The 15,054-nt window shown below is 39.7% G+C and overlaps 1 protein-coding gene across 1 annotated transcript in view; it reads left to right on the forward strand.

Moving 5' to 3' along the window:
• Positions 1–15,054, forward strand: part of PTPN3 (protein tyrosine phosphatase non-receptor type 3) — a 651,525-nt gene that overhangs the window by 367,739 nt on the left and 268,732 nt on the right. The window contains exon 6 of the mRNA XM_053714599.1: positions 1,411–1,489. Coding sequence (XP_053570574.1) covers positions 1,411–1,489 — 79 coding nt within the window. The remainder of the gene's footprint in view (positions 1–1,410; positions 1,490–15,054) is intronic.

Consider the following 15,054-nt stretch of genomic DNA (forward strand, 5'->3'; position numbering starts at 1 on the left):
TATATTAATTAGGTTTATTGCGATGTGGGGGTTTGTCAGTTTATCAGTTTAAGGGTTAATAGGTTAATTAGGTTTATTGCAATGTGGGGGTTTGTCGGTTTAGGGGTTAATAGGTTAATTAGGTTTATTGCGATGTAGGGAGTTGGCAGTTTAGGGGTTAATATGTTAAATAGGTTTAATGTGATGTGGGGGTTTTGCGGTTGTGGGGTTAATAGATTAATTAGGTTTATTGCGATGTGGGGGGTTGGCGGTTTAGGGGTTAATATTTTAATTATGTTATTTGCGGATTAGGAGTTAATTACTTATTGTTTTGCGATGTGGGGGTTGGCGGTTTAGGTGTTTGTTAATACTTTGTGCAGGAGGTTGTTTTTTTTTGTTATACTTCATGCGAGCTATTACGTGTTTTTTTAGTTATTTCGTGCTGGCGGTTGCATGTTTTTTTTTTTTTAATAAGGTTTAGGGTTTGCCTACGCTGCTTCCAGGTGGATTCTTTTGGCTGCGCCTCACACAGCCAACATTCCTTTGAGGATGCATGTGCAACTGGCGACGGACGCGTTACAAACGCGATTATAGTATAGATTATGTATATTACAATTGTATCTCTTGTTGGAGTTTCTGCTGCTGGGTTGCAGCTGTTTTCTGAGTCTTGCTGGTATACATTTCAGTCCAAAACCTCACTACAAATAACATAATGATAAAGCTGTCAAGATTAATTTATTAAGAAAATCATAAAAAGAAAGATACAACCATCTTTAAAGGGACAGTAAACACCTTGAGATTTTTTGTATAAAACCTGTAGTCTCACATAATGAAAGAACTTTGCAGTATTCTTTCATTGTTTATTTTGCCATGTTTTCATGTAATTTAGCTCTGAAAATTGTGAATTTTCTAATTATCAGAATTTAAATTCCTAATGCTTATCTTGCCACTTATCTTTCCCTAATTTGGATTTAACTGAGAACATCTGCAAAGCAATACATTTTAGACTAACATTATGCCTGGGAACTTGCCTTGTAGTCTGTAGACTCGAGCCCGGATTGGCTCATCCAAATATGGCAAATGGTGGGCGGAGTTTGAGTACTGAAAAAGAATTTCTGTAAAAAGCATGTTAATCTGTTTTAAAGACATTTAGCTTGGCTGATATATTATTCTACATAAATGTATTGTAAATTACAAGGTGTTTACTGTTACTTTAAATTTAGGTAGTTCAAAGTACCTGTTTATCTTATATAACTCATGTCTAATTGGGTGCACTTGTATAATTTTGTATTTGGCGGTATCCATATATATATTTATTTATTTAAATATGTAAGGGATTACAAGATCTTTTAATTATTTCTATAGATAAACATATGGACAAGAATGTTAATGTAGTTTTAAAATGACAACTTATTTGTAACAATATTGCAGGTGGCTTTCCATGCTATCTTCTGTTTCGAGTTAGATTTTTTATACCTGACCCCAACACATTACAGCAGGATCAAACAAGGTAAGTGGTTCTTTTTACACTTACATTTATTTTAATTATTTTATTTGTGATTAATAAGTATTTTCAGTTTGTTAAACACAGTGTCAGTGTAATTAACCTGAAAAATATTGTTCATGTCATGGCAATATATCTATGCATGAAATAAAAACAAGCTATCACTCATTAGAGCATGTCATTTTATCACTATTGACCCTGAAAATCTATGTGTTTAACACCTGCACCACCCAGCTATGTAACAAGTGCTATGTGATTGGATCAGCAGCAAATTTGCTCCAGACATGCAGTTCTCTGACTCCGAGAAGTAATTTAACTATTTGTATAACCCATTGTTGTGGGTTAAACACATAGATTTCTTTTGCAAGATGTACCAAGTCCACGGATTCATCCTAACTTGTGGGATATTGTCCTTCCTGACAGGAAGTAGCTAAGAGAGCACCACAGCAGAGCTGGCTATATAGCTGCCCCCTTAACTCCACCCCCAGTCATTGTCTTTGCTGGCTCTAAGCAGGAAGGGTAAAGAGAAGAGGTGTTAAACTGTTAGTTTTATTTTATCTTCAATTTTTGAAGCAATTTTAACCTGTTTTGCAGTTTGTGTATGCCTTTTTTTCTCTTAAAGGTACAGTACTGTTTTTGCAAATTGTGTTTTTTTTTTCATTAAATAAAGTGTTGTCCAAGCTTGCTTGCTTCATTACTAGCCTGTTAAACATGTCTGACACTGAGGAAACTCATTGTTCAATTTGTTTAGAAGCCATTGTGGAACCCCCTCTAAGAATGTGTCCCAATTGTACTGATATGTCTATAAATGGCAAACAGCATATTTTGACTTATAAGAATTTCGCATTAAATGATTCTCAGACATAAGGAAATCGCCAAGTACTTCTAGTGCGTCTAATTCTTTCACCTTGCAAGATATGGCTTCAATTATAAATACTACCCTCACAGAGGTTTTATCTAAACTGCCAGAGTTGCAAGGGAAGCGCAGTAGCTCTGGGTTAAGAACAAATGCTGAGCCTTCTGACGCTTTAGTAGCCGTATTCGATATTCCCTCACAATGTTCTGAGGTAGGGATGAGGGATTTTCTGTCTGAGGGAGAGATTTCTGATTCAGGAAAGATGTTCCCTCAGACAGATTCAGATATGACGGCATTTAAATTTAAGCTAGAGCACCTCCGTTTATTGCTTAGGGAGGTTTTAGCTACTCTGGATGATTTGGATGATTGTGACCATATTGTCGTTCCAGAGATATTGTGTAAAATGGACAAATATTTAGAGGTTCCTGTTTACTAGTGTAAACAGGAACCTCTAAATATTTGTCCATTTTACAGATTTTTTTTGGAACGACAATAGGGTCACAATCATCCAGATCATCCATGTTTTTCCAGTCCATAAGAGGATTTCAGACATTGTTACTAAGGAGTGGGATAGACCAGGTATTCCGTTCGCTCCCCCTCCTGTTTTTAAGAAAATGTTCCCCATTTCTGACACCATAAAGGACTCATGGCAGACGGTCCCTAAGGTGGAGGGAGCTATTTCTACTCTGGCTAAGCGTACAACTTATACCTATTGAAGACAGTTGTGCTTTCATTGATCCTATGGATAAAAAGTTAGAGGGTCTCCTAAAGAAATTTTTTGTTCATCAGGGTTTTCTTCTTCAACCTATAGCGTGCATTGTTCCGGTAACCACTGCAGCTGCTTTTTGGTTTGAGGCTCTAGAAGAGGCTCTTCAGATGGAGACCCCACTAGATGATATTTTGGACAGAATTAAGGCCCTTAAGTTGGCTAATTTTTTTATTACAGACGCCGCTTTTCATCTTGCTAAGTTAGCGGCAAAGAATTCAGGTTTTGCCATTTTAGCACAAAGAGCGTTATGGCTTAAGTCCTGGTCAGCTGATGTGTCATCTAAATCTAAGCTTTTGACCATCCTTTTCAAAGGTAAGACCCTATTCGGGCCTGTACCGAAAGAGATAATTTCAGACATCACTGGAGGGAAGGGTCATGCCCTCCCTCAAGATAAGTCAAATAAGACAAGGACCAGGGAGATTCCATCTTTCTCAATTGTCTGTAAACCAGACAAAAAGAGAGGCGTTCTTACGCTGTGTAGAAGACCTTTTTACCATGGGAGTGATCTGCCCAGTTCCGAAAACAGAACAGGGGCAAGGTTTCTACTCCAATCTGTTTGTGGTTCCCAAAAAAGAGGGAACCTTCAGACCAATTCTAGATCTCAAGATCCTAAACCAATTCCTAAGAGTTCCATCCTTCAAGATCGAGACCATTCTGACTATTTTACCAATGATCCAGGAGGGTCAATATATACCGTGGATCTAAAGGATGCGTATCTACACATTCCTATCCACAAAGATCATCACCAGTTCCTCAGGTTTGCCTTTCTGGACAGGCATTACCAGTTTGTGGCTCTTCCCTTCGGGTTGGCCATGGCGCCAATAATCTTCACAAAGGTGCTAGGGTCCCTTCTGGCGGTCCTAAGGCTGAGGGGCATAGCAGTGGCGCCTTATCTAGACGACATCTTAATTCAAGCATCAACTTTCCAACTTGCCAAGTCTCACACGGACTTAGTGTTGGCCTTTCTAAGATCTCATGGGTGGAAGGTGAACGTGAAAAAGAGTTCTTATTCCTCTCACAAGAGTTCCATTCCTGGGAACTCTGATAGATTCGGTGGAGATGAAAATATTTCTGACGGAGGTCAGGAAATCAAAGATTTTAACCACCTGCCGAGCTCTTCTTTCCATTCCTCAGCCGTCAGTGGCTCAGTGTATGGAGGTAATCGGACTTATGGTAGCGGCAATGGACATAGTTCCGTTTGCTCGCTTGCATCTCAGACCACTGCAGCTATGCATGCTCAAACAGTGGAATTGGGATTATGCAGATTTATCTCCTCAGATAAATCTGGATCAAGAGACCAGAGACTCTCTTCTTTGGTGGTTGTCACAGGATCACCTGTCCAGGGGAATGTGTTTCCGCAGGCCAGCGTGGGTTATTGTGACGACGGACGCCAGCCTACTGGGCTGGGGTGCAGTCTGGAATTCGATGAAAGCACAGGGTTTGTGGACTCGGGAGGATGCCCTCCTATGATAAATATTCTGGAATTAAGAGCGATATTCAATGCTCTTCAGGCATGGCCTCAGCTGGCTTCGGCCGGATTCATCAGGTTTCAGTCGGACAACATCACGACTGTAGCTTATATCAATCATCAGGGGGGAACAAGGAGTTCCTTGGCGATGATAGAAGTTTCCAGGATAATCTGATGGGCAGAGGCTCACTCTTGCCATCTATCAGCAGTGGAGAACTGGGAGGCAGATTTTCTAAGTCATCAGACTTTTCATCTGAGGGAGTGGGAGCTCCATCCGGTGGTGTTTGCTCAATTGGTTCAGCTATGGGGCACACCAGAATTGGATCTAATGGCATCTCGTCAGAACGCCAAACTTCCTCGTTACGGATCCAGGTCAAGAGATCCTCAGGCAGTACTGATAGATGCTCTAGCAGTACCCTGGCCATTCAATCTGGCTTATGTGTTTCCACCATTCCCTCTCCTTCAGCGTCTGATTGCCAGAAATAAAATAGGAGAGAGCTTCGGTGATTTTGATAGCGCCTGCATGGCCACACAGGACTTGGTATGCAGGCCTGGTGGATATGTCATCTCTGCCACCATGGACTCTGCCACTGAGACGGGACCTTTTGATTCAAGGTCCATTGAAGCATCCAAATCTAATTTCTCTGCAACTGACTGCTTGGAGATTGAACGCTTGATTTTTTCAAAGCGGGGTTTCTCTGAGTCGGTCATAGATACCTTGATTCAGGCTCGAAAGCCTGTCACCAGGAAGATCTACCATAAGATATGGTGTAAATATCTATTTTGGTGCGAATCCAAAGGCTACTCATGGAGTAAGATCAGGATTCCCAGGATTTTGTCTTTTCTCCAAGAAGGATTGGAGAAAGGATTGTCCGCTAGTTCCTTAAAGGGACAGATATCTGCTTTGTCTATTCTGTTACACAAGCGTTTGGCAGATGTCCCAGACGTTCAGGTTTTTTGTCAGGCTTTAGTTAGAATTAAGCCTGTGTTTTAACCTGTTGCTCCGCCATGGAGTCTAAATTTAGTTCTTAAAGTTCTTCAGGGAGTTCCGTTTGAACCCATGCATTCCATAGATATTAAGCTTCTGTCTTGGAAAGTTCTGTTTCTAGTTGCTATCTCTTCAGCTCAAAGAGTTTCTGAATTATCTGCATTACAATGTGACTCGCTTTATCTTGTTTTCCATGATGTTAAGGTGGTTTTGCGTACCAAACCTGGGTTCCTCCCTAAGGTTGTTTCTAACAGGAATATCAATCAGGAAATTGTTGTTCCTTCTCTGTGTCCTAATCCTTCTTCTAAGAAGGAACGTCTGTTGCACAACTTGGACATGGTTTGTGCCTTGAAGTTTTATTTGCAGGCAACCAAAGATTTTTGCCAATCATCTTCTTTGTTTGTTGTCTATGCTGGAAAGCGTAGAGGTCAAAAGGCTACGGCTACCTCTCTTTCCTTTTGGCTGAAAAGTATCATCCATTTGGCTTATGAGACTGCTGGACAGCAGCCTCCTGACAGAATTACAGCTCACTCCACATGGGCTTTTAAAAATGATGCTTCTGTTGAACAGATTTGTAAGGCTGCGACTTGGTCTTCGCTTCATACCTTTTCCAAATTTTACAAATTTTATACTTTTGCTTCTTCTGAGGCTATTTTTGGGAGAAAGGTTTTGCAAGCAGTGGTGCTTCTGTTGAACAGATTTGTAAGGCTGCGACTTGGTCTTCGCTTCATACCTTTTCCAAATTTTACAAATTTTATACTTTTGCTTCTTCGGAGGCTATTTTTGGGAGAAAGGTTTTGCAAGCAGTGGTGCCTTCCGTTTAGGTTCCTGTCTTGTCCCTCCCTTCATCCGTGTCCTAAAGCTTTGGTATTGGTATCCCACAAGTAAGGATGAATCCGTGGACTCGGTACATCTTGCAAAAGAAAACAAAATTTATGCTTACCTGATAAATTTCTTTCTTTTGTGATGTACCGAGTCCACGGCCCGCCCTGTCTATTCAAGACAGATAGTATTTTTTATGTAAACTTCAGTCACCTCTGCACCTTATAGTTTCTCCTTTTCTTCCTTTGACTTCGGTCGAATGACTGGGGGGTGGAGTTAAGGGGGGAGCTATGGTGCTGTGGTGCTCTCTTTGCTACTTCCTGTCAGGAAGGACAATATCCCACAAGTTAGGATGAATCCGTGGACTCGGTACCTTGCAAAAGAAAGAAATTTATCAGGTAAGCATAAATTTTGTTTTTCAGGGTTGATATGTATTCCCCCCACGCACACACTGTAATGGCCCTTTAATCAATCTGAAATCAAAAGATCATTATTATTCACAGTAACGTTATAATACTAATGCATTATTGATTTTAGCTTCCTATAAATGTTTCTCAATTATTAGTGGAAATTTGTAGGAATAATTATTTTGTGGAAGAGGAGGCAGCAATTACATATTTCACAGCTGACTGTTGCTTATGACCACTGTTCATAATATTGTAATAGCTAATTTATACCCATATCTACTGTTTTTATTATTTAGTTACATAGCATATTTTGTCACACACTGTGCAATTATTTCTTAGCAATTTCTTACATTCAAGAAGGTTTCTGTAACTGCAGTAATTATATTAAATGATATCTGATAAGGAAGGCACTTTTCCTTTGTGGTTTTATTAGTAAGGGGGAAAGTATTCATTTTGTAAAGATTTCTAGAATATAGTAAAACATCATTTTTAATAGTTTTTCTAGTATCATTACTAAATTGTAAATTGAAAGCATTAAATCTAATAAACTGAAGTGCCTTGGGAGGTTAGATTTGAATATTTCAAATCTTCCAAAGGATTGCAATTAGCAATAACATCTTAAGTATTTTATTGTTTTTAGAGCCGATAATAGCATTTTCATGATAAGTATCATATGTATATTTAGTGGTTAAGGAGACATTAAATACCTTTTTCTATAAACAAATATTTTTTTTTTGAACTTAGATAAACTGTCTTGTATTCTGTTGTAAGGACTGATATTCAAATTTGATTTGTTAGTAATCACTCATTTCTATCTTGTGTAGTGTTCACATCAAAACCCCCAGTTACAACCAAATTACCTTTTTTTCTGCCTTCAGAAGTGGTCACCTGGGAATTTACTCACTCATTTGATGTTCGCTTGCTTTAAACAATGGTTTCAACCACCTCCTTCCCTATACAGGGCCCTACCTGCCTATCATATTATGGCCCTGCCCCCCCCACTGTGATGTCACTACACACTTTCATGGTTACATCACCGCCACTCACATGTAGCTCTGGGAGTGCCACCCACTATTACCACCAACGATTGGCCTGCAGTGCAGGGGAATCACCAATCAAATGCTGTGAACGGTGATTCCCCTTCATGACGGATTGTGATGCTTTCAGAGGCAGAAATCTGCATGATGACCGCGCAGAGAAATGGTTGAACCTAACATTAATATTCTTAACACTTTATTTCAAGCATGCACATATTACAAATTGATACATCCTACATATAAATTAATATTGATCAATAAGTATTCAGAAAATCAATTGTGTAAATGATCTTATTTTTAAAATTTATTTTGTTAAAAGAAAATTGTACACAATGGGGGTTTTTTTTTGGGGGGGGGGTGGAATTTGTAATATTTTTTGTTTCAATCAACATAGATCTGATCATCTAAGTTAAGGTATAAAAACCATAAATAATGCATATTTTATAATTTTCAGGAATTATGACATGTTGATTAAAGGGACACAAAACCCCTTTTTTTTTTTCTTTCATGAGTCAGAGCAGGAAATTTTGAGCAATTTTCTAATTTACTCCTATTATCCTATGTAACGCATAGGAGCTGGCTCGCGTTTGGTTCAGCACATGGGTAGCTAAATTAATTTAACTTGTAAAATAACATTGTAAAGAAAAACTAAAGGAGCTACATTCTAAGAAAAGAAACCAAAAGTTTACTCCTCATAATCATGAGTTTAATTTTTATTTGCACTAAATTCCTCTTTATTAGTGTTTGCATGACTCGGATTTAGTGGACAAAGAGACCATTCTTTACATATTTTCACAGTGATGGTAGGTATTCGCAAAATGAAACTCCTGCTATGGGGGATATAAATTTGGTATTAAATACTTCAATTGTGCTACCTTCCCTCCAAACACCGTTGTGCAATATTACTTTTTTTTTCTCTTCAGAAAGTGTGCCAGGTTTGCAAGTTTTGGTGTAAAAAAAATAAATAAAAAAAATGACTATATGTGTCATCAGGAGAAAGGGGTATTTAGTTAAGTGCCTTCCAAAAGCCTTTTCACAAATCCATATTGAATGGGAGATAACTCTCCCTGTATTTGGTATTAATGCAAATTAAATGGTATAAATGTAAAATAAAACCATATACCTTCTCTGAAGAATTAGAAAATAGGTAATGTTAAAGGGCCCTAAGGAGGCAAGTTCAGAAGTTTAGACTCTTCAATACAACATCAAATACAGAAGCAGCAAGACCCACAGCAAGGCTTAAAAGTTCCTTTTACCCTGTCCAGCCTTTGTTATCAGCAAATTACCTCCCTTGCATCTACCTTATTTAGAGTAGATTATACAGTTTGCTGCACACCATATTTATAGTTGGCTCATTCGTTACCCAGTAGTTTTGTGTTTAAGTTCCTTAGCGCAATAATAACCATATTTACTAAAAGGGTTGCTAATTGAGCCAAGTACAATTATTGTGGTTTGTCTTTGTAAAGCTATTATTAGTGGTTAGGAAAAATTGAATGTATAATCTCCTATGCATTGCCGAACTGATTGCACTTTGGTTGCAAATTACATCAGCGGTGTAGTTGTGCCTAGCTCTTTTCTTTCATAAGATGGTGAGAGTCCACAAGCCATTACTGCTGGGAATTTATCTCTTGGCCAGCAAGAGTTGGCAAAGATACCCAACCTTGCCCAAGCTTTTAATGTCTGTCTACTGTCTAGTACAGTACTGGATGTGCTCTTTACTGTATCCTCATGTCATATATGGGTAAGAACAGTGGAGTAGGCATTTTCTGGGTAAGTATCTGCATCTTTCACACAGCCCACAAGCTATCAGTAGTTACATATGTAAGTGTACATTATAGCCAGAGGACAGCATGGTGGTAACACAGTTGAGCTCACAGCCATAACATTGACATCTGAGTCTGAGCTTTTTAACAGCTATTACACATTAATGCACTGGACACTTGGAATGTTGCTCAGTTTTATGTGCTTAACTGTCATGGCCCCTTTAAATCTTTTGTACCCAGGTAAAAATCCTTTCTTTTAAAAATGTTCGGTTGAGATGTTTAGCGATACTCCTCAGCCAGGTTACATTAAACTCTACAAGGGTGCTGGGGTTGAGTATAGGGCACAGCAGAGTGTCTAGTTTGGTTGCTTTTCTCTATTAGGATGATATTTTTTTATTTGAATTTTTAAAATTGATGGTTCATTTCATTTGCCCACGTATGGGTCAGAGGACTACAGTCATTACTTGGCTTCCTGGTTAAAGCAATCATTAAGTATGGCTTCTTGGAAGCAGGGAATTCCTTTCAGAATTTTTATAGCCAATTCTAAGGATTAGTTTTTACTTGTGGGATTTGTTTCTCCCTTCTCTTCTGGAATAGCTTTTGATATGAAAGTACATTAGTCTTGGGGGTGCCTGCCTTATCTTTTACCCAAAACAAGCAAAAGATGGTGGCAGCACAACTTCTTTATTGGAGTAAAGACACAGCCAAATGCATAAACAGCAGTGACGTTTCCAGTGTGTAACCCTTATTCATGCTAACATGCAACTGATATTCTCTTCTATTTATACCCTACAGCCACCAGCGGCACTCTAGGGTCAAAAACATATTAACTCTTAACAATCCTTCTTAAAGGTAATTTCTATTAAAGTAGTCATACAAATCAGTTAAAAACAACAAGCCTACTTGAATATGAAGGTAATATTATAACAGTTCAACGACAAAAAATATGAAGGTAATATTATAACAGATCAACAACAAAATAAGTATCTACAGTATAAAACTGATGCACATTACACCTTTCAACATTATGGGGGTTGGAGTGGCCCCCCAAAGTGACTTGCACACCCCTGTGAGTGCTGTACCCATCTGTGTATCTTTATCTTTTTCCCACCCATTTACTCGTTGACTTCCCAACTTGGGTATAAATTCCCAGGAGTAATGGCTTGTGGACTCTCACCACCTTATGAAAGAAAACAAAATGTATGCTTACCTAATAAATGTGTTTCTTTCATGGTGGTGAGAGTCCATAGAACCCGTCGTCTTTTATTCTTCCTATTTGCGGCAGATTATTACGCACCTTATTTCCCCAAATTTGTCCTTTCCTACTTCTCTATTATAATCCTTTTCTCTGCTATACGCTAGACAGGGATATCAGAGAGGTGTGAGGAATTAAAAGCTTGTGCAAGGTTGGGTATCTTTACCTCCTCCTGGTGTCCAGGAGTTGAATTCCCAGGAGTAATTGCTTGTGATCTCTCACCATTATGAAAGAAATGATTTTATCAGGTAAACTTAAATTGTTTTTAAATTAACTGCAACTTTTATTATGATTTCAGGCAGACAGGTTCGCAAGTAGTGCACCTGTCTGCCTGCAATCAGCACTTGCGATGCTGCCATCACAGGGCAAAATTAAACATTGTACAAGACGCTTCTTGTGCAATACGATCCCCTGCTCTCTCACTCAACCAATTACGCGAAAGCAGTGCATGTCAATCATCTTGAGTGTCGTGGAGATTGATCTCACCACCTCTGAGGTAGCGGAGAGCTATATGTGGCTGCAGGCTTGCTCATAAATTTACCCCAAAATACTTTTTCAGGAAATATGATGTGAAAAGTATGTGAGCATTTTTAAACAATATCTAGATCTTATGTTGTAGAGTTTGTTTTCTTGCTCTGTACTGTGGTTATCTGCTCAAATGATTTAGAGAAGCAAAGCCTAAAGTTTTTGTTACTGCGATGTTGCACACATATATTAGGTAGAACAAAAGGACCTTAAACCTACAAAGCCATTGATAGTTTAGCGCAGATAACTTACATAATAATATGTGGCTTATAAAGAGAAGGTTCCTGGTTTGCTTACTATTAACTCCTTGGCTACAACATATTACTATATATTGCTAAACAAAAAAAATATTTTATATGTAATGTATATATTTTTTTTTTTACAAGATTAGAGAAATTAAATGAGTTTCATTTTATTGTCCACGTTTGAACTCTTAAAGGGGAGTAAACACCAAAAATGTTAACGTTTAAATAGATAGATAATCCCTTTATTACCCATTTCCCAGTTTTGCATAACCAACACTGTTATATTAATATACTTTTTACCTCTGTGATTACCTTGTATCTAAGCCTCTGCAGACTGCCTCCTTATCTTATATCTATATTTTGACACACTCTCATTTCCATCTTAATATGGGAAGAGTCCACAGCTGCATTCCTTACTTTTGGGAAATAATGAACCTGGCCACCAGGAGGAGGCAAAGGCACCCAGCCAAAGTAATTACCGCCCCCACTTACTCATAACCCCAGTCATTCTTTGCTTTTCGTCTCAGGAGGTTGGCAGAGAAGTGTTAGAAGATTTCGGAGTAGTCTCTTATGGAGGGTAGTACTCTTCGAGAATGGGACTGGAGTTTTAAGTAGTCCTGTCAGCCTCTCAGTGAGAGCATGGATGAAAGTTAGAGTCCGGAGATGCAGGGAGAAACTTTCTGCGAAACCATCCCGACTCATATTAACAGCTCCATAGGCAATCAGCGTTGACAAGTTTCGTTGCCTGCTTTCTTCACTCAAGTCCATGTCAGAAGAGATGCTACTATTTGTCAAAATTGAAGGGCCGTGTACCTGTTCCACGGCGTGGATTCTGGTAAGATCGTTTCATATTTTATACATGTATGATAACGCATGAAGACAGGGTCACAGTGTGACTCCTTTTATCTGTATAGAATCAAGGGTTAATATCTCCTTAGGGGGATTATTGAACAGGGGGAATAATAATCTTATATGTTTATTTGATTTTATGCTGCTTTTATGTGTGAGATGTTATGGGCTCATAGGCTGTTATGGAATATACAGATTTCACTTTCATTTTGAGAGCCATGCAGCTTACAAGCTTGGCGCGCTTTTTCTCATAGCAGGGACAGTCCTGCATTGTGATCTCTGTACTGTCTGGGTCATAGGAGGTGGTGAGTGCCCCAGCCATTGGGGTATAAGGGTGCCGTTTTTTGAATAAAATAAGCTGTTTTATTTCTCTAGTTCTCCAGTTATTGCACTAGCGATGGAGGATTCTGTTACTTTAGAGGGCACTCCCTCTATTCCTAAAGAGTAATTCCTGTTTATATGATGAGGAGGCCCTAGTTCCCCCTCTCAATTATGTTCCATATGCCTTGCTAATGTGATAATATCAAACATGTTTGATACCACGGAGCCGTCCACCTCGGAGGAGTTGTCGTCCAGTGAGGTGCGTACCCTACATTGTTATCTCTATACACATGCAGTTTTCCCGTAGCATTGCGGAATCCTCCATCTGGAGGGGGCCTTTTTTCACCAGACGTTACTGCGCACTTCCGACGGCGGTGTCTGCGGCCTATAATGCTTTACCTTGCCCTGCTAAGCGCAAGCGAAAGGTTACATATTGCACGCCTTCCCAGAGTAGATCAAATAATTTTTGGGATTTAACTGATAGGGTTATCCGAGGATGAAGTTCTTTCTGTGACTTCAGAGTATGAACTTTCTGGGACGGAGTCTGCTGCCTCTAAACCTCCAGCTGCGGAGGAACCAGACTTTAGTTTTAGGAATTTGCACTTTCTTCTAAAGGAAGTTTTTGGTGAATTCATAGGTTCCAGAGGTCATATTGCCTGATGAACCTTTCATTCCTAAATTGAATAGATTTTGAGGACATGGTGGTGCCTTCCCTTCCCTGCTTCTGTTAGATGGCAAACATTATTAGGAATGAAGGGGATTCCTTTTTTCCCTCTTCTCCCTTTAACAAATTGTTCCCGGTCCTGGTCTCTCAATGGAGTTGTGAAGTTTGGTCCCTAAATGGGATGGCGTTATTTTCACCTTTGCTAAAACGTACTACTATCCCACTTGAAGATAGTTCTTTGTTTGAAGAGCCCATGGATAAGAGCTGGAAACTCTGTTATGAAAGATGTTTCAACATATGGGATATTTGTTTCGACCGGCGGCTGTTGCCGCTGTTGCTGGAGAAACTACCTTCTGGTGTGACTCCTTATAGAATTTGATCGAGGTGGTGGGTTCCCTCAACGTTCGTCAGGAAAGATTTACGGCCTTGAGGGTTGCTAATTCTTTTATCTGTGATAGATTATTCGCTATGCTATGGCTTCAGCTTTTTCTGTTCAGGCCCGTTGGGCTCTGGCTGAAGTCATGGTCTGCGGATTTGACTTCTAAGTCTAGACTTCTTCCTCCCTTTCAAGGGAATGATTTTGTTTGGTCCAGGCCTGGACTCCATTATCTCCACGGTCACAGGGGGCAAGGGTGCCCTCCTACCGCAAGAGTATAGTGAACTAATATAAAAAGGGACGATTGTCGTTCCTTTCGTTCTGATAAAGCCCATGTCAGCTATCCTCCGCTAAGACAGAGCAAACCAAGAACTCTTGGAAAACAGCTCAGTCCTGGATTAAATCCAAGCAGAGCAAGAAGCCCACCAAGTCTAAGTCAGCATGAATGGGCGGTCCCCTGTCCTCTTCTGGATTGTGTAGGGGGAAGTATGTTGCTCTTTTCAGTCGCTTGGTGCAGGGACGTGCAGGATCCATGGGTCCTGGAGGTCATAGCTCAAGGTTTTTAGATAGGTATTACGTCTCAGCCACCCAAGGGCAGATTCCTTCTGTCTTCCTGACACAGTAAGGAGGGAAGCCTTTCTGGGGCATGTACGGGATTTGTCCTCTTAGGAGTTATTGTCCCAGCGCCTGTCTCAGTGAGAGGTTTGGGATACTATTCAAACCTTTTCGTGGTCCCTAAAAAGGAGGGAACTTTCTGTCCAATTCTGGACCTAATGTGCTTAAGCAAGTTTTATATGTCCACTCATTCAAGATGGAGACAATAGGGGGCAGTTCATGACCACAATAGATGCTCCCTTCACGTACCAATCCTCTAGGACCACTTCCAGTTCCTAAGGTTGCATTCCTGGACCAGCACTTCCAGTTTATTGCCCTTCCGTTTGGTCTAGCTACGGCTTCAATACATTTTTCGAAGAGTGGCTCATTCTGAATCTCTCCTCTGTCTTCTTCGTTCCCATGGATGGAAGATAATATAGAGATAGTTCTCTTGTGTCAAGTACCAGGGTCGAGTCACGGGTACTATAATAGTCTCCATAGACATGAGAATATTTCTATCAGACCAGAGACGTTGCAAGCTAGCTTCAACACGTCTTGCCCCCCAGATCTCCTTAAAGGATTACTTTCTGTTATAATTTTTAAGCCAAACAACTAACATATTAAAGTTAATA

This window comes from Bombina bombina, chromosome 5 (assembly GCF_027579735.1).
Source record: "Bombina bombina isolate aBomBom1 chromosome 5, aBomBom1.pri, whole genome shotgun sequence".
Classification (NCBI taxonomy): Eukaryota; Metazoa; Chordata; class Amphibia; order Anura; family Bombinatoridae; genus Bombina; species Bombina bombina.